Source organism: Rattus rattus, chromosome 5 (assembly GCF_011064425.1).
Source record: "Rattus rattus isolate New Zealand chromosome 5, Rrattus_CSIRO_v1, whole genome shotgun sequence".
Taxonomy (NCBI): domain Eukaryota; kingdom Metazoa; phylum Chordata; class Mammalia; order Rodentia; family Muridae; genus Rattus; species Rattus rattus.
Genome location: NC_046158.1, coordinates 29,817,842 through 29,837,953, shown reverse-complemented (window position 1 = coordinate 29,837,953; position 20,112 = coordinate 29,817,842). Strand labels below are relative to the sequence as shown.

The 20,112-nt window shown below is 42.7% G+C and overlaps 1 protein-coding gene across 1 annotated transcript; it reads right to left on the bottom strand.

Annotated features, from left to right (window-relative positions):
- Nucleotides 1–267: 267 nt before the first annotated feature.
- Nucleotides 268–19,747, bottom strand: Tnfaip6 (TNF alpha induced protein 6). The gene is made up of 6 exons (XM_032901929.1): nucleotides 19,466–19,747; nucleotides 14,313–14,450; nucleotides 10,934–11,095; nucleotides 5,960–6,188; nucleotides 4,863–4,903; nucleotides 268–959 (listed from the first exon to the last, which is right to left on the bottom strand). Exons 1-6 carry the CDS (start codon nucleotides 19,557–19,559, stop codon nucleotides 796–798), a joined length of 828 nt encoding a protein of 275 aa, XP_032757820.1. The 5' UTR covers nucleotides 19,560–19,747; the 3' UTR covers nucleotides 268–795.
- Nucleotides 19,748–20,112: the final 365 nt, after the last annotated feature.

Sequence of the window (20,112 nt, the reverse complement as noted above, 5' to 3'; positions counted from 1 at the left end):
GGCAGAGGCAGGGAAAAATCTCTGTAAGTTTAAGGATAGTCTGGTCTACAAAGTGAGTTCTAGGACAGCCAGGACTGTTAGAGAAACCCTGTTTTGAAAAAAGGAAGAAAGAAAGAAAGAAAGAAAGAAAGAAAGAAAGAAAGAAAAAAGAAAGAAAGAAAAAAGAAAGAAAAAAGAAAAAAAAAGATTCTATTTTAATTAGTCTCTGATTTGTATTTCTACATCTAGGCTTATGTTCTCCCTAAAACTAAAGAACTACACAATATGTATGTCCAAAAGTATTTATTACAACACCATTTATGAAATCAACCTTAAATCCTGATATACACTTAGTTTAAATAAGGCAGGGAACAATCACATTTACAACTACTCAGAGTTCCAGTTTGTAGAAAACTCAGTGATCTCGGAAATTGCTTGAGCTCTAAAACGTTAAAGTCAAAAATATCAGGTTATAAAACTATACATAAGGCAGAATGCCGAAAGTCAAATGCAAATCACAGAGTTACATATATACAAATACTGTAAGTAGAAAAACGAATGAAAGACAAACATTAAAAAATGTTAACATTAGTTATTTCTGTGTAGTACAATTATGAGTTTTTTTTAACTCATTCAAAGTTTTCTGTAGTTTTCAATTTCCCCCACAATTACATATTGCTTTCACATTCACGAAAATAATAAATACATGTTAATAACAAAAAATACAAAATTGAGAACAAATGAGGTCCAAAAGCTACAAATATAAATATTGTACTGGATGTTTTGAACATCTTTTTTTAAAAAAAAAAATAAGAATTATAGATGGCTAAACCGTCCAGCTAAGAACTTTTTATTTCCAGTCATAGTTGTATTTTTGCCTTGATTGGATTTAGGTGCAGGATCCACTGTGACGTATTTAATCTGGAAGCCTCCAGCTGTGACGGACGCATCACTCAGAAACTTCAAGGTCATGACATTTCCTGTGTGGGGAGGCACACAAAAGAAGAAGGAGGTTATTCCAGAGTGATTTGTCTGACAATTCAGTAACGACTCATCTCACAGAAGAACAGAATTAGGATGTAAACGAGATCGCTCGAGTCCAGACGTGCATTCTCATGTTTAGTGCCCATAGTTGCCCTGCACATTGGAGCCAAGTGAGGGAGTTTTATATTTAACTTTGGGCCTCCCATCTCATGTGGGAGAAGTTTTAGAAGGTTCTCCAGGGCTTGGTGCTCCTGCACCTTTCTGCCTCTCCAAATGAAACGAAACAAATACAATTTTAAGATAGGGTGCTTGCCCAGTTTGCTGAGATTCTGGATTTGATCCACAGCACCACAAGGCAACAAAAAACAATTATTCATATCTACTGATGCACAGAATTAGAAGAACTGAAGGTCTAGATGGGCTATTTTCTAACTGATGGGGAGCAGCAAATTTTCCATTGTTAAGAAGCAAATGTATGGGGGCTGGAGAGATGGCTCAGCGGTTAAGAGCACCCGACTGCTCTTCCAGAGGTCATGAGTTCAATTCCCAGCAACCACATGGTGGCTCACAACCATCTGTAAGAGATCCGATGCCCTCTTCTGGTGTATCTGAAGACAGCTGTAGTGTACTTACATATAATTATTATATAAATCTTAATAAAAAAAAAAAAAAAAAAAAGCAAATGTATGGCCAATTGTAGTGGCCTCTACCAATCTGTGAGTTAAAGGCTAACCTGGACTATATAGTTATTTCCTGACCAGCTAGGGCTACAGAGTGAGAGTGTGCCTACCACAAAATAATAATAATAATAATAATAATAATAATAATAATAATAATAGTAGTAGTAAATTGATCAATAAATTGATATAAAACAAAAGAAAAAGAAAGCCAAGAAATCAACCTAGAGGCCTACTTCTACAGTGGACTTAAAATGCACCTTAACATGTTGACCAGGAAGTGCCAAAATATAGGAATATTTCAGGGGAAAGATTTAATAGAACATTATTATTGTGTGATGGATGTGTCGTTGATGTTTGTGCATGTGAGAGCTTGCCACAGTGGGCACGTGAGGTCAGAGGACAACTTTGTGGAGTTGAATCTTCCTTTCTACTTTTATCTGCTGAGGCATTTTTTAAAAACTGTTATTTTGGGCTGGAGAGATGGCTCAGCGGTTAAAAGCACCCAACTACTCTTCCAGAGGTCCTGAGTTCAATTCCCAGCAACCTCATGGTGGCTCACAACCGTCTGTAAAGAGATCCAGTGCCCTCTTCTGGTGTGTCTGAAGACAGCTACCGTGTACTTATATATAATAAATGAATAAATCTTTTTTAAAAAACCTGTTATTTTTATTTTTATACTTACGTCCATTACTCTGTGTGCATGAGTGTTTTGTTTTGCATGTATGTATATGTGTGCAGCACATAAAAGCCTGGTACCCTCCAAAGTCAGAAGAGGGCATCAGGGCCTCTGGAACTGTACTTACAGATGTTTGTAAGTCACCGGGTGAGCACTGGGAACTGAAACTGGAACTCTGCCAGAGCAACAAGTGCTCTTAACCTCTGAGCCATCTTGGCAGCCCTGGAAGCCTTTCTTAACTTAGATCCTCAATCCATAATTAAATAAAAGAACCGTGTGTGTGTGTGTGTGTGTGTGTGTGTGTGTGTGTGTGTGTGTGTGTGTGTGTGATCTTTGCCAAAGCCATGGAGCTGGTGTCATCTGGCTGAGGCCAGCTCAAGCTCAGGCAGCCTGGCTGCAGACTTCATGATCCATTTGTCACACTGTATTTTCCTAATACTGGAAGATTTGCCTGATACAATTATTATTATTGTTATTGTTATTGTTATTATTATTATTATTGCTATTATTTTGTGCTGTAAGAGAAGCCCTGGTTAGCTGGGCATGGCTTGAACCATTTGGACAGAGACTGGAGGATCAGGATTTTAGGTTGAGACTAGTTTCAGCTACAGAGAATTTAAGGTCAATCTCAGTTGGGACCCTGCTCCAAAATTCATAGGTGCCAGGTGACGATCTAAAGAGGAAGCCAAAAACAAAAGAAGCTTCGATCTCTAATCTACAAGAATATAAGTCTACAAAGGGGGTTGGGATTTAGCTCAGAGGTGAGCCTTGCCTAGGAAAGCGCAAGGCCCTGGGTTCGATCCCCAGCTCAAAAAAAAAAAAAAAAAAAGTCACAAAGAGCTGCTGGAGAGAAACTGTTCTAAAATCACCAGTGCTGGTTTGGTTATTCTCAAGGTAAGCTGCCTCTTTGGGATGAACAGGGAATTAAGTTAGGTTTCAGACTTTCTTCCCGCTAATGCTTTCTTGTTGCTCTTGTTGTTTTGAGACAACACTAGATAGTCCTGAGACTGTGTGTAGCCTAGGCTAGCCTCAAATTCTGGGGTGATCCTCCTGCCTCCGCTTCCACACCCAGCTCTGCTGTTGTTTTTTGAAGGAAACATTTCAGGCCCCGACGCCCTTGTAAAAGCTCTAAAGCCAATCTCATTCAGATGTTCTGTTAACATAGAGTCTGCCCTTGAGAAAAGAGAGATAAGAGGTTTATTTCTAGTGGGTTTCCCCCAGAGTGTAGCAATAACAAATTAATAAGCTTTCAACAGTAATCATTCAGGGATAGAGTCGAGAGCTTCGCAGCTTGTAAAGATGACACCTCAGAGCTGCGAGGCAAGACTGGGTGTGGCAGGCACTGAGGAGGACTTGGCACTGCCTTGGCCGGGTGCTGAGCTGTGCTATTCTTAGGTGTGAAGCGCTGTGATAATTTTATGACTTGGAGAGAAAACAGAAGCTATCAGAATGCCAAGTAACTGGCACTGGGAAGAGAAAGAAAGCAAAGATTTCCGAGAAAAGGAAGGTTTTAGCTAAAAATAAAAAAAGGAAAAGCAGTTTAGAATAACTTAAAGAGTAGCACTGCCTATTGGGATTAACTTAGGGTAAGAGGGGCGTGTTTTGAAGCCATCATTTCTTAGAACATAGTATACGAAATAACTTGTGCACACATGTACGTGCACACGTGTACATGCGCACGTGTGCGCGTGAGTGAGTGCGTGCGTGCGTGCGTGCATGTGCACGATTCAGCTCGCATTGCCTGGTATATCTAGCCTTTCGAGATTTACTACATAAATTAGCATGCAAAAACTTTTCTATGGTGGACAAACAAGAAACCTTTTTATCACCGTTTAGCCCAGCACTTCCCTTTTCTGTTTTGTTGTCGTCGTTTTTGTTTTGGTGTTTTGTTTTGTTTTATCTGAGGCAGGGTTTCTCTGTGTAGCCCAGGTTGTCCTGAAACTCGATCTGTGTAGACCAGGCTGGATCTGTCTCCCGGGACATAACTGCCTGGCTTAACCTCTCTTTTCTTATGCAATGGCTGCCAGAAGTAGCTCTAGAACGGTAAGGGATGTTGTACTGAGGAAGAAACGAGATGCTAACCAGGCAATTGTTTACTATGGATGGGTGGCTGTGTTTCCTTGATAATTCATTTCAGTCTTTTCTGGATGGGTATTTTCTGTCATTATTTATTATTACCACCATCATCCTCATCCTCGTCATAATCATCTGTGCTGGGGGTCAAACCTAGGGCCACCGCATGTGTAAAGCAAGGACCCAGCTACTGAGCGCATGCCAGCCCTTACACATTTATTACTCCCCTGAACCCTTCTGCCAACAGCAGTTCTCAGGGACTCAAGCTCTTGGCTGCCAACGAGAGCTGTCCACACACATCATTTTGATCATGGAGTTGGCCAAAATCTTGAAAATGAAGACCTGGCATTATCGCAGGCTAATGAACGGTCTCTACTTTTAGTTCTCTCAGGTGTAAAGGGTGAAGGGTAACAACTTTGAGGGCGCTGTGGAAAAGCAAATGGAAATTTCGCAGTGACTTTGGCATTTACCTGTGCTGATGATGTCTTCTGGAAGTTCATCACCGCAGTATCTGAAAGGGAATTTTTAGAAAACAGGTCACACACACCACACCAAGAAGTACACAGCTATTGATTTGGCTCATACTTATAACAGAAACACTTGATTCCCCACAAATAATGGCTCATTTTTCTCTACTTAAAAGAAGTTTATTTTTCAGATGGGGTCTCACTTAACGTAGCCCTGACTGATCCTGAACTCACTATGTATGTAGTTCAGAGAACTGCTTGTCCCTGCCTCCCAGCGAATCATTTTAATTCTTTTTCTTTTGGATTCTTTGAGATAGAGTTTCTCTGTGTGGCCCTGGCTGTCCTGGAACTCACTCTCTAGATCAAACTGGCCTCGAACTCAGAGGTCTGCCTGCCTCCCGAGTGCTGGGATTAAAGGCATGCATCACCACTGCCTGGCTATCTTTAATTTCTTGATTTTTTTTTTCTGAACATGGAGTCGGGGACAGAAGAATCCAATTTGAAGTTATTCTCAGTTACATAGTGAGTTTGAGGCTAGCCTGGGCTACAGAAGACTTACCCTGTAACCAAAATGAGAGGGAGGGAGGGAAGGAGGGAAAGACTGACTTGAACATTTTAACAGAAATTTTATTTCCTGGGTCTTTAGTTACGTGAGGTTTGAAAAACTACAAGATGAGGTTTTATAACAACAACCAAAGGCAGCTACCCCTCCTTTTTATATTTTAGTGTAGGTACAGCCTGCTAAGAAAAAACCCCTTTCTTGGCATGTTCTATGAAAGCCAGGTGTGTTGAAGTATGCCTGTACACCCAGCACTTCGGAAGTGGAGGCAGGCGGATCAGGAGTTCAAGGCCTGCCTGAACTACATTATGAGTTTAAGGCTAGCCTGCAACCGCAGGTCTCCAGACAAAGAAGAGAGTAAGGTTGGGGAGGAAGGAGAGAAGAAAGGAGAGGAGGAGAGGGAGGTGGAGACGAAAGTGGGGGAGAAGGAGAAACACTGATAGTGAGCAATCACTACAGGAACAGTGGAGAGAAAGCTAACGGAGTGTCAGATAAGTACCAGACGTTCTCTGATCATGCTGGGTGGGGAAACAGCACCTACCTTCCTACAAAGCCGTGGACATCGTCATAACTGTCATATATTTCTACATAGTCAGCCAAACAGCCTGGATCATGTTCAAGGTCAAAGTCCAAAAAGCTCAGGTGAATTCGCTGACCGTACTTGAGCCGGATGTGCCAGTAGCAAACCTGGTTGTCGTCGTACTCATTTGGGAAGCCTGGGGATTTAAAGATTCGCTTCGGGTCTGTAAAGACACCACCACACTCCTTTGCTGAAATAGGAAACGGAAGTTCACTTAGATAGACCTTATATATTATTTTTATATAAAATACTAAAGAAATGACAATATATGATCCATAATATATTATATATTGTATAAGCTTATAGCTGATAATAATTTCTAAAATAATTTTTTAAACTTAAAAAATGTATTCTCTTTCTCCCCTCTCTCTGTCTCTCTCTGTCTCTCTGTCTGTCTCTGTCTCTGTCTCTCTCTGTCTCTGTCTCTCTCTCTCTCTCTGTCTCTCTCTGTTTCTCTCTCTCTCTCTCTCTCTCTCTCTCTCTCTCTCTCTCTGTGTGTGTGTGTGTGTGTGTGTGTGTGTGTGTGTGTACTACCTTAGGGAATCAGTTCTCTCCTTCCACCGTGTGAGTCACAGGGATGGCCATTAGGCTTAGTAATAAGGTCCTTTACTCATTGTGTCATCCTACAGGTCTGGTTCCTAAGTTTTTAAAAATGGACACGGGCTGTGTGTGTGTGAAAATAGCAAGAATAGCAACCCTTTTGCACTTCTGTTTACACTTTTCCTTGCTCTGATTTTTTTAAGGCATAACATGTATAAGCCCTTTACATATCCTTTGGTGTGTTTTGCTAAATGCACACTCATGTTACCAACAGTGTCATCAGGAAGATGGGGATTTTATTGTGTTATTGTCACACTGTGCCTTCAGAGGCTTAGACTCACAGATCCAGTACATTCCGTTTGCAAGATCATTATAAAAGTCACTTTAATGTGATGTGTAGCCTGTGTCCTCTTTATCTCTTTCTTGTTTTGCAACAGGGTCCCCAGGCTGGCCTGGAACTGCCATGGTAGACAAGGGCAGCCTTGAATGTATACCATTCCTCCTCACATCTCTCTTCTGTGCTGGGATTACTGGTGTGCTACACCACATCTGTTTGGCCATTGCTCTTTTGGGTGCTGGGGCTTCAAGCCAAGTCTACCATGTATTAAGCACAGGTCACACAACTAAGAGATATCCCAGCCCCAAATCTGCACTCTCTAGAATACTAGAATTCATGACTTGAGGCAGTTGAGGGAGGCAGAGGCAGTCAGATCTGGGAGTTTGAGGCCAGCCTGGTCTACAGAGTGAGCTCCAGAATATCCAGGGCTACACAGAGAAACCCTGTCTGGAACCCAACCCCCCTCCCAAAGGGAAATAAGAAAGAAAGAAGAACAAAAACTAAACCCAAAGAAAGTCAGGAATGGTGGTTGGCAACATGACCTAGAGAAAAAACCATGGCGGAAACTAGGTAATTTAAAATCCCCGATGAGTTTAGTGTGTAGAGATGGTTGACCGTGGAAGCTAAAAAACTAACCCATTGCTGGTCCAATGGCATACACCTTTATTCCCAGCACTTGGAAGGCAGAGGCCAGTGGATCTCTGTGAGTTGGAGGCCAGCCTGGTCTACAGAGTGAGTGCCCAGGGTCCTACATAGTGAGGCCCTGTGTTCAAAAGAACCAAAACAAAACCAAAGCCAAAACCTAACCTGTTTGGTGGAGGTGATCACTTTGGGGTATCACTTGACTGTGAGTATGGTATGTCTAGAAACCAACATTATTTTTTAAGACATATTCTCTCATTGTCCTATAACTCAACAAGCAGGCTAGGCTGAATGGCCATCAAGGCCCAGGGGTCCTGCTGTCCCTGTCTTACTAGCACTAGGATTAGCACACTAGCACTGTGTTAATATTGTTGTATGTCTTTTAAAGACAAGGTCTTATATAGCCCAAGCTAGCCTTGAACTTGTTATGTAGCCAACACAGGACTTGAGTCTTGATCTTCCTACCTATATCTTCCAAGTGCTGGATTATAGGCCTGTGCCACCAGGCCTGGCTAGGATTCTAATTGGTAAAGAGAACATTCATACATATTGACAATGGTGATCCACTCTAGAAACAGAGGTAGGCGAACCTCTGTGAATTTGAAGCCAGCATGGTCTATATAGTGAAGCCAGCATGGTCTATATAGTGAGTTCAAGGTCAACCAAGAATGCTCAGTGATACCCTGGAAAGAGAGGGAGAGGAGGAGGAGAGAGGAAGATAGGGAGAAAGGGAGGGTGGGAGGGAAGGAGGGAGAAGGAGGAGGGGTAGAGAGGAGGAGGGAGGGAGAACAAAGCTAATTTTTTTTTTTTTTTGGCTGCACAGTGAAATTCTATCTTAAAAACCAAAGCATTCACACGTGACATTAGTCTGCATCACTTTACTCATCCAAAACTGAATAAATAACTGTGTTTTTGAACACTGTCATGAACATGCCTAGTATCCTCAGAAGTAAGAAATGGGCCTTGGGGTCCCCGGAACTAGAGTTATGGAGGGCTGTGAACCACCATGTGGATTGCTAGGAATTAAAACTGATCCTCTGTAGGAGTGCCCTTCACCTCTGACCCACCTTCCCAGCCCCCTCCTTCTATGAACTTAACGACCCCGTTCTAGCTCATTTCCGTCAGCTCCAACTTGGTGACTTTAGTGAAGATTGCTTAGTTTTTCTGACATTAGTTTCTTCAGCCCAATGCATTTTGACAAGCTGTTTTCCCAGTAGCAGTTTACAGAGCTCTCTGTCCCTCAGGCTGACCCCACCATATATAATCAACATACTAAGTCTAAAGAAACTGAGTGTCCTGAGAAGTGGGAAAGAGCAACTCTCCCAGGATTCTGTGCGCATATTCCCACAATAAGGAGCGCTTAGCTGCCAGGAGAAAAGGCAGCAGTTTATAAAGATTCATGAATTAAGATGTCATCCTTACTAGATCCCTTCACTAACACAGCTTCATTTACCCTGTACTTTGGCTTTGCCGTTTAGCTTTGAGGCGTGGCCTCACCATACAGCTCTGGATGGCTGGGGACTCACTATGTTGACCAGCCTTACCTCAAACTCAGAGACCTACCAGCTTCTGTCTCCCAACAGCTGAGATTAAAGACATATGCTACCAAATCTGGCTTCACTGTGATGTGTCTGGCAATGATTAACAATGACGGTAGCGTAGTACAGTCTAGGACTAAGAGCGTTGAAGTGTGTACAAATTGATCTGGGCCTTCCACACACCTTCAATCCCAGCACTCTGTGAATTCGAGGTCAGCCTGGTCTATGTAATGAGTTTCAGGCCAGCCAGAGACCCTGTCTAATAAATAAAGACAAACCAAACCACACCAAACCAAATGCCCAAAACAACAAAACCACTAACAAAAACAAAACCCAAACAACACAAAACAAGGAACCAAAATGATTTGTTGATCATTGTCCTGTGATAAATGCCTTGGACTTTGTTTGGAATGAGTGTAGTGTTAGTGGACAGGCAATTCCACTGGCCCGCTGTCAGGCACCCAGCAGCTGCTTGTGCCATGATCTGCCTCCAATGACCTGCCTCCTCCACCACCAGGTCTAGGGTGGGGGGTGGGGTTGGTGGGAAGGCCATACCCTCCACCACAGCTCTCTCTGGTTCTCAGTGTCTCTCCCTTTCTGCCCTCACGGCTCTGTTCCCTGTCTGTCTACCTGTCTACATGTCTACTTGTCAGCCTTTATCCCTTCCCCGGGTCCTCATTCCCCTCCCATTCTCCAACAAGCCTCTTTTATACCAGCTCTCTTGCATGTCGTGATTTCTCAGGGGTACACTTTGGCATGGTCTGCCAAGATACCCACTCACTGCATTATATTTCATAATGTATAATGTCTGGCTCTAAGCAACATTCTTTCTATCTGGAATCCACTTAATTTTGTGCTATATGTTGCTTATGGACATGCAAGGCTGCTCTGTGAGGGTCAGTACTATTCAACAAGACTGTGACAGGCGCCTAGACTGTGGTATTGTTAGCATTCTGTCTAAGCTCCACCCCACAGTTACCTGGCAACAGCCAGGTATGCCTGACTCACTATAAAGGGGGGTGCTAGTCCCCTCCTTCCTCTCTTGCTCTTGCCCTTGGCTTCTTGCTCCTACTCTCAACCCTGTCCCTTCCCCACTCTCTCTTCACAAGCTTATAGATACTTCTCTCCTTTCTCTCTCTGTCTCTGTCTCTCTCTCTCTCTCTCTCTCTCTCTCTCTCTCTCTCTCTCTCTCCTCTCTCTCTCTCTCTCTCTCTCTCTCTCTCTCTCTCTCTCTCTCTCTCTCTCTGTCCCTTTCCCTCTCTCTGCCTCTATTACACTCTCAACTCCCCTCCCCATGCCCTGAATAAACTCTATTCTATACTATGCATCAAGTGGCTGGCCCTCACCGGGGAGAGATACCTCAGCATGGGCCTGTGGAGGCACCTCCTTCCCTACACCTTACCACACATCAATAAAACATATTACCCCCTCTCTTTATCTTTATAGAAACACATCAGCTATCACTCTCCTACTGTGATAGGGGATTTCATATAAGGTAGATCCAACACTTTATCACGTCAGCGTGCTAGCAAATGCCAGGAAGGTGCTGTGACGTGATAAAATAACATTGTCATGTTGTCTGAGAGAATATATCTGAAAAGAAGAGTCTGCTTTCTCCCCCCCCCTCCAGAACATAAACAAGGAATAATTCTCCTTCTTTAGTGGAAATATGAAGGAGGGAACACAGTTCAGGTCCCTGAGCAGCAAGAAAGGACCCCATGAATCGTGGGTATAATTTTATCATCGCCATCACCACGTGCTCTCATTTTTAGATAGAAAAGCTGTTTTCTTTCCTAATCTCTTGGTAGGTAACAGTTTGCTGCTGTTGTTTATGTAACTACTTTTGCAAGCACAGAATTATCAATTTAAAGAACAAACCGTTCGGGTTGTAGCAATAGGCATCCCACCGCTCGCTCCTGTTGAGCCGGATTCCATAATCAATGATGCCGGTTTTCCCAAATCCACAGTTGGGCCCAGGTTTCACAATGGGGTACCCAACTCTACCCTTGGCCATCCATCCAGCAGCACAGACATGGAATCCTGAAAGAGGAAGAGTTCAAGGTTAGACTTGGATACAAAGTAAGATAGAGTACCAAACATTGGGCCTTAGGTTAATACACTAGCACCACCAACCAAACACTAAACCAAAGTTTGAATACAAATGAAACCTATCTTTTTGTTGTTGTTGTTTTGATTTGTTGTTTTGTTTTCAAGATCAGGGTTTCTCTGCATACCCCTGGCTATCCTGGAATTTGATTTGTAGATCAGGAAGGCCTCAAACTCACAGAGATCCACCTGCCTCTGCCTCCTGTGTCCTGGGATTAAAGCCATCACGCCTGGCTCACCATTTTTTGTTCTTGAGACACGATTTCATATAACGCAGGCTGGCCTCAAACTCTCCCTCTGCTAAGGCTGACCTTGAACTCCTCCTAAAGCTCCTGCCTTCGCCTCTGAAACACCACCAGGATTGCAGGCAGGTAGCCACCATGCCTGGCTATAAAATTTGAATTCTGACCTTTACTAGCTAGTGGTCCTATTAGGAAATAGGACAAAAACAGATGCAGGTAGATTAGAATTAAGGGCCATGGAAAGTATGAGAAACATTGATTTCGGGTCATTTGTCTGAGAGCTGGGTGTGCACTTAAGTGAAAACCCTCGGCCATAGCCATCTGTGCATCCAACCGACTGGGAATGAAAATTGCTTCCTTGCAGAGCTGCATCCGAGAGGGGCTGTCGCTCAGTGGCAGAGCACTGGGCTCAGATGCATGATGCCCTAAATTTAATCTCTGCCAGAGAAAAAGTACACCCAAACACATACAGGCATTTTTCTTGTCATTATTTTCCCAGTGTTCTACTTACATGGTACTCATATTAAGGCAGATACTGATTTAAACTATGCAGGGTATTCATGCCCATAATATCTTTCCTCAGGAGGCTGAGGCAGGAGGATCGCAAGTTTGAGACCAGCAAGACTTTCTCTCAAAAACAAAAATGCACAAACAAAAGTCATGGCTGCAAGCAAATGAAACACAAAGATGTGGATGTCGACCGAGGGCTGCAGGCCTGAGCCTGTGCAGCAGGGTGTGGCCCTGGGTTTGAGCCACAGGACTTGAACATCTTTGGGTTCTGCTTATCAGTGGAGATCCTGGAAACGATCCCTTCCTGCTGCTGTGGGATAATTTACTGCTGCACGCTTGTCTTGAATAAAGTATAAAAGTAGTGTAGGCTTTGCCAAGGAGTTGCCTATAAGGGAAGGAATTCCGATGAGGCCTCACAAGGGAGAAGGTAGCTTAGCTTTTTTTTAATAAGAAGCAAATAGCAGTTGCCAGGCGTGGTGGTCCATGCCTTTAATGTCAGCACTTGGGAGGCAGAGATGTATGGGAGAGCTCTGAGTTCAAGGCTGGGCAGTATAGTGTGACGACATTTGTAGTCCCAAGATTTTGGGGGGCTAAGGAGGAAGGAGTAGTCAACATCAGCCACAGAATCGAGTAGATTTGGGACCAATGTGGGCTAGCTATGTGGAATCTGTCTCAAAACAAACAAACAAGCAAACAAGCAAAAATCAAACCAACCCAAATAAGAGCAGCATGTTACTTGCTGTGGTTTCCAGAAGATGTCTGGGCATTATCATCTTCCCTGTTTCTTATTCCTACCACTGTAAAACCCGCTCACCGCTTTTAACCTCACCGCACAGTGGTACAAATACATGGCGGTAGGTACCTACGGTTCCAGCATGAGGTTAGCAGAGGCTTGACGAGGAGCACAAGTTTGAGGCCAGCCTGGGCTATATAGTGGGACTAACTTGAAAGGAAAAAAAAAAAGAAATACTAAGAGAAAAGTTCCTTAAATTGTAACTTTCCTACCGCTGTGGGAAGGCCCAGAAGTCCTTGTACTCACAGATAAGCACCAGGGGAACCAGGAATGTTAAACACAGAGTTGTTCCTTCAAAGGGGAGGATGTGTAACCTATTTTCTGGCTAGAAGTCTGGGAAGAGGCATGGTTAATAGCCTGGTGACTTTTTCACCAGTGTAGCTGAGACTACAGACCCTACTGTGAACTTGTCAGTCTATAGGGCCCACCTTTATGGAAGATATCACATGTACCTTACAAAGGATTTCCATGTAGTCATGTTTCATGGTGCACACAGGATTGAATTCATTGTCATCAACTGTGATGTACTTAGATATGCCTACAGTAAACTACAGACTCCCAAAGTCTAAACCAACAGCAGCTACTGAGTCCTGTTGAACTAAACTACCTTCTTGCCTCCCTCTGATCGTTACTCTGATGGCTGTGGTGGTCAGAGACCCTGCACGACTACTAGGTAAACTGAATTTGTAAAATTGCAGACTTTAGTAGCAGAGGAAACCAACATTAACATGCCAAGAGAGACAGGATAATATTTAAAGGAGTACCAGTTACAGTAACATTAATACACCATGTTTCAATGATACCAAGGAAACGGGGTAGTATTTTCCTTTGGTGTTTACTTTTAGATCACGGACCCTCTATCTGCCTCTTTCTCTAAGAAATCTTGAGGACAGAGAATTAAGAAGCATGTGGTGCTGTGACCTTGTAGCACCTCCCCTTTATAGCTGTAAGGTAAGTTTGTGGCCCTGCTATAACTTGGCTCAGTGGCGGGTCAGGACTAAGCCAGGCTAGTGGAGCTTCCGGACACGCCCCAGAAATCTGTGAAAGTCTGAAACCTCTCTTTGACCTTTCCCATTGAGGTCCATGTGCAGCTGAACAGGTTGTATCTCACCTGCTCTCCCACTTGAAGCTCTCTGCTAATACAGTTCCTCTCTCGGTTTTTAAAGGATGCCTCCTCGATCGCTCTCCCCACCGCTTTCTTTCTCTCTCTCCCTTAAAGGCCTCATCTTACTTCCTGTTCTCTGGATTTTCAAGTCCCAATCACATTTCCTTGCAGCCCCTGATGGTGTTGGGAGGCTCTCTCTCCTAACGAAGCTCCTTCTGATGGGTAATTCCCTGTCAGTTCCTCACCCAAACTTGCAGTATCTCTGTCATGACTAGTATTTTTTTAATTCTCACTGGAGAGTGCCCAACCCTCATGAAATGCTGTTACCAGATCTAAAGATTCTAGGCAGAAGGAATGAGGGAAGCCCAGATAACCTTGCAACATAGAGAATGATCCCAAAGGGCTTGAGAGAAAAATTTTAATAAGACTCATGGAAAAGGTGGATTTCCCCCCAAGTTCCCAAGGGTGAATAAGAAGAAAAACTATTATCAAATCAGTTACCAATCTTTCTGGCTGCTTCTAGCTGCTTGTAGGTTGCAAGACGGCCACCTTCATATTCACATACGGCCTTGGCTTCTGCATAGGTTAGCTTGTATCTGCCAGCCCGGGCTTCTCTATGGTATACGCCCGCTGCTTGTTCTGTCAACGATAGAACGTCATCAGTACACTATTATCCGTTCTTGTGGAACAAAGGAAGTTTTGCCTCAGAGGGAAGATTACATCAGATACATGTTCTTGGCAAAGAAATTTCTAGGTCAGCTGCCACGGTAATTTAGTTTTTATTGTTAGAAAGCTTTGAGGGGTTGGGGGGAAAATGAAGGAGAATTTCAGGGGACCCATAAAGACTGGAGTTTAAATAGTTTCTGGTAGCACGAAAGGATGTTTTTAATACAACATTATATTGTATTTCTAGACTAACCACAAGCAATACAGTTTTTAAAAGACTTTAAAAGAGCCATAAAAGCAGGGCAATGGTGGGGTATACCTTTGATCCCAGCCTATGGAGGCAGAGGTAGGTGGATTTTTGTGAGTTCAAGGCCAGCCTGGGCTAAACAGAGAAACCTTGTCTCAAAAAAAAAAAAAAAAAAAAAAAAAAAAAAAGAAAAGAAAAGAAAAAACCCCAAACAAACAAACAAACAAACAAACAAAACAAAAACTGGCACACCTCTAACCTCTTTCCCTGATTTGTTTGTTCATGTGTTGTTCCCAAATAGTTTAGGCGACGGCAAGTCACACACACCCTGTCTTCCAGTGGGTCACCGGTTCAATGAATTGTTTGGGGACTGCAGTGGTGTCTCCATAGAAACAATGTCAAGAGACTCCCCAGATGATGGTCACAAGTTTATCTCCAATAGGGCTAATGGTCCCACCCAGTTGTCTCGATGACTATTAAGCTTTTGTATACTGGTCTGTCCAGTCAGCCACCATGGAGACATTTCCAGTGAATTCTTGAATACCTCATAAGACATACGACACAAATCCAGAAACATGTCCTGATTCGACTCATTTATCTTTTTTTTTCTTTTCCTCAGACTACAGTTGACTCTGCCGTAGTTTGACGGGAAATCATGCTGGCCGTGCTTCCTGACGTTCTAGACTCCAAGGACCCAGCTCTCGCAAATTAAATGGCAAAAGACCGTTCGTTACAGAAGGCAACAGTCAATTTGGTGTTTTTAATTCATTCGCTTATTTCGATGCAAGGTCTCACGTGCCAGGCTGGCCTCTAATTAGCTTTGCGGCTGAGGAAGTCCCTGATATCTGTTCTGTTCCCCTTTACCTCCGAGTGCTGGGACTACAGGCATAACACTTGGTTTTATTTGGAACTGGGGAACCCAAGGAGGGATTTTTGCATGCTAGGCAAGCACTCTATCAACTGAGCTTGTGCCCCATTCTTATGGATCAGAAAATGCTAGCAACATCAGATCACCACCAACGGAGACCATTTCCGCCTTGTGAATGACTTGTTCCGGTGTCCACCATGAGGCAATGCCTCAACACAGTCATTAATTTCCTTGTTCATTTAAGCACGCAGCTCGAGGAAATTGCCTAGGTATTGTGGATCAGACCCTGCTGTCCTCCTCAAAGGATTTAGACGTGCACGAGTGGGCAACTGAAGTGTATTTATCTTTTTTTTTTTTTTTTTCCGGAGCTGAGGACTGAACCCAGGGCCTTGCGCTTACTAGGCAAGCACTCTACCACTGAGCTAAATCCCAACCTGGTATTTATCTTTTTTAATGAATTTTTTAATTGATTTAAATGGGAGGTTTTGTTTTTCCTGCATGTATGTCTATGTAGCACATCTATGTCTAGTGTATGAGGAGTCCAGAAGAGGGTATTGAATCTGCTGGCACTGGAGTTACAGGTGGTTGTGAGCCACCGGGAAGTTGTTGGGAACAGAATCCTCATCCTCTGAAAGATGAACCAGTGTTCTTTAACCACAAGTATGTAGCCCCAGGCTGGGCTAGAACTTGTGATTCTCCTTTGTCAGCCATTTAAGTAGGACAATTAAAATGTGGGCCACCAGGACTTGAAGAGGTATCTTGGTAGTTAAGAGCATTGGCTGCTCTTTCACAGGATGAGGGTTGGTTCCTAGCACCCACATGTCAGCTCACGACCACCTGTAACTCCAGTTCTAGAGGACCCAACACCCTCACGAAGACATATATGCAGGCAAAACACCAATGCGCAGGAAATTAAAGGATGCGTGCCACCACACTGAACTAAGTATCTTTATCTGAGACACTATGCCTTTTGGTAGAGAAAAAGAACGCGTGCTTAATTTAATTATTTATTATAAATATTATGGTTAATTAGGAAGTTGAAATCCATCTGTATTTTAAGAATTTAGAGTAAAAAATTTATGTAAAAAATTGAACAAATTATTTTAATGGATGCCAACTCTTCTTCTTCAAACTGTTTTTCTTAATATTTTACTCCAAACTTGAAATACACTTCTGGGGAAATGTTAACAAGGAGTTTTAGAAAATAATTTCAAACTGTCTTACCAGTAATTAAAAACAAGCAAGCAAACGAAGCTATTAGAAACTGATGACATGTATCTGGGTAGTATGAAGATAACAGAAATAACAAGCTCCATGTGCCGTAATTTCAGTTTGTTAAGTGTTTCTATTCCATTTTGCCATATGAGCAAACGTGCAGAATTCTCGATGCACATATTTGAGTAATCAATGCAGTTAATGAAATGACTTATAATGAGGTCTCACTAGGTAGCCTATGCTTACCACGAACTCTATTGTCCTCCTTCAGCCTCTTGAGTCTTGGCGATGACAGAACGTCTTGCTTAAGAACAAGTCTATATCAAATTGTTTTGTTTGTTTGTTTGTTGAGACAATGCCATTTTCTAGCTCTGGCTGGCCTGGAACTCACTATGCTGACCAAGTTGGCCTTGAGCTCACAGGGATCCACCTGCCTCTTAAGTATTGGCATTAAAAGTGTGCACCCCCACACTTGAGCCCTCCTAGACAATTATAAACAAAGCATTTTAACGTATGTATTTGTTTACTTACTAATTTATTTTGAGGCAAATTTTTGCTGTGTATTCCAGGCTAGCCCGAAACTCCCAATATTCCTCCTACCTTAGCCTCCCAAGTACTAGGAGTACAAAATCAGGGCCATTATTATTTTAAAGTATTACTTGTTATTTAAAAATATTTATGGATTTAGAATTTTCAGCTATTAAGATGAAAGTTGGTACAACTCTAACTTTAAAAGGATACATGTGTCTAAAGAAACAATATTTTATTCATTTTTATACTGCCAATTAATTTATAAAACTAAAAAAAGTGAGGTTTTTTTTTGTTTTTTGTTTCTGTTTCTTGCAAATAACAACAGTAGACTGTAGGCTCTGCCACGTGCTGGTTCTTCTGGGAGGAGTTAAGTAACCTTGTAGACATTACTACTTGAGCCTCAGTTTCTTCATCTAGCAAATGGGAATAATGATAGCAGGAGCCCCCCATTAGGAGCTCATAGTACGCAACCTTCCTGTCTTTTACAGATTCAGGAGGAAGACTGAAAATAACGGATCTCTGTCTTCGCTGTTTGCGATCCACACTGACTGGTTTCTCGTCTGTCTGTTCCTTTCTTGTTAAGTTGCCATTAAAGAAATTAGAAGTCACAGGGTTCAAATGTCCTGTTCTTCACAGTCGCTACCAGATCCTTCCCTTTGAGGCCAACTCTCTTTTCTCCCTAAACAGTTTCTAATATTATATTGACCCAACCAACTGTAACCAATTTGTGCTGGGCTGACTGGTCCCTAATTTGTCCCAGATTGGAGCATTTGCCTGGGTCTCAAGCCTCTGTGCTCTTAACAAGGGCTGGGCTTGCTTTGCTCCACTTTTGGGGGAGAACTGCATTTTACTCAAGTTTACGTTTTTTTGTAGCATACACATTCATTACGAAAACAATGACTTCAAATCACCCGATCCCAGGAGAATTTGATAGCCTTTCAAAATCTCCCCATATGACTTTAATTCCAGCTAGCTTTATGGTGTCTCCCCATTTCTGACGAATGTGTACGCAGCACCTCAGTTGGATTATATGCACACGCCTACCAAATCTCAGAGCCCATCCTGACCGAATGATCACACTGCAACTAGTTTCCGCTCAAGTTGGAAAATGAGGCGGCAAGGCTGTATGCATTTTAAATCCAGATTTTTAATGAAATCCTCATGGCCGCAGTTTCTACCAGAGAGAACACTGCTGAGAGGGAAAAATAGTCTACAGTCATGTGTTGCCTAGCAAGCATAAACCAAGATCTAAGTTAATTTTGCTTTGTCTTTTTTTTTTTTAATCCTGTACAAGAATAAGATGAGCTCCCCCACCCCGCCCGACAAGCAATCCAAAAATGTCTCTACTAAATACAACAGTGAGCAAAAGGCAGCACCAGCTTGAATCATGAAGATTCCAGTGTTGTTTTGAGTGCTGTAATGGGAATTTTGAGTTTTCTGTGTTAATATTCATTTATCAGTCTTTGGTTGTCTTCGACATTTAGCCCAAGACATTCCTAACACTTAACAAAAACAACAAGAGGAACTTTCCTTATTTAACCCAAGGTCTAGGAAAGTACTTACATGACAAAAAGAACCGAACCTGATGAACACATTGAAAAGGACAAAGCATTTTCCTCTTCTTTCCTGGACCACACTCTAGCTTTGTTAGAACAGTTGGAAGACAGAAAAGTTAAGCTGTACCCTGTAGCTCAGAGCACACAGAGTTCAGAGCTGCTGCAGAAACTCTGCATGCTCCCTCTCACCTGAAACCTTACTGTCAGTGCAGTGGAAAAGCAAAACAAAACATTATAGTAGGGTTTTAGTTCCATGAAGAAATACCCACCAGTCAGCGACCATATCTGCTTTGAAATCTTGAAATATATTTTTACAGTGTTAGCATACCTTAACCTCTGTTCGATTTTTTTTTCTTGAACAATACACTATGTAAAAGGACAGCCTTAAATTTTAAAAGAAAAATTTCTTTGTTTAGTGGCATGTCAGTCACTATCTCTCTCTCTCTAAACTATTTTCTGTGAAAACACCAGTTTTGAACATGCTAGAATTTTTTACCCCTTCAGTTCAGCCCTATATGATGTCAATAGATCGATATCCCCAACGTGGGAGCTCGAGAGTGGAGTTTCTTACCAAGCCATATGGAATTATGAAAGATTCCATTCTTGAATCCCCATCCGTGAGCCTCTTCCCACAGCAAGACGCATAAGCAGAGGAGGAAGACCATATCTTCAGTTGCAGAGCCGGTTTACAATGTCGGGGCTGCTCCCAAGAAATTCTCAGAGCAGCGGCTGGAATGCGGCTGAAACATCTGGTTTCCACATCTTTTAAATAGTTTTTTTCGGCTGTGAGGTCAGCATGCGTTCTCCAATGGCACTTTCCGTTGCGGAGTTACACAATTAGTTCAGTGTCTGAAGCAAGCCCTCTGACTCATTTGCATTGGCAACCAGAAGGGACGGCGCAGGATGAGCATCCACGCTTTCAAGTCTCTTTCTCAGAAACAAGTCCGTTTATTTCTGTCAGTCGCCAACACTTTCCAGTTACAAAGTTTTTTATCGTTGGGTGCAGATTCACAAGGGATTAAAGGACGCTGGACTCCAGCAGGATGCTCTGAGGAATCCTGAAGGTCCTGTTGGAATCGTTAGTTTTGGGGTCTGTGATTTAACCCGATCTTGACTGTGATAGTATCGCTTTAGTTTCTGCTAAATACTGCCAGATAAGTCTGTGAAGGAGATTTAAAACAAAGGTGTGTGTAGCTTGGCAAACACGTCTCTCTGTCT

Bases quoted from the DNA above. Each gene is read 5' to 3' on its own strand.
- Tnfaip6 (XM_032901929.1), bottom strand. From the start codon at position 19,559: ATGGTCTTCCTCCTCTGCTTATGCGTCTTGCTGTGGGAAGAGGCTCAC. The intron at 6,189-10,933 runs GTTTGTTCTTTA...TTCCTATTTCAG, and splicing joins CTATTGCTACAACCCGAACG to CAAAGGAGTGTGGTGGTGTC. The intron at 960-4,862 runs GTAAATGCCAAA...CTCCCCACACAG, and splicing joins AGAAGACATCATCAGCACAG to GAAATGTCATGACCTTGAAG.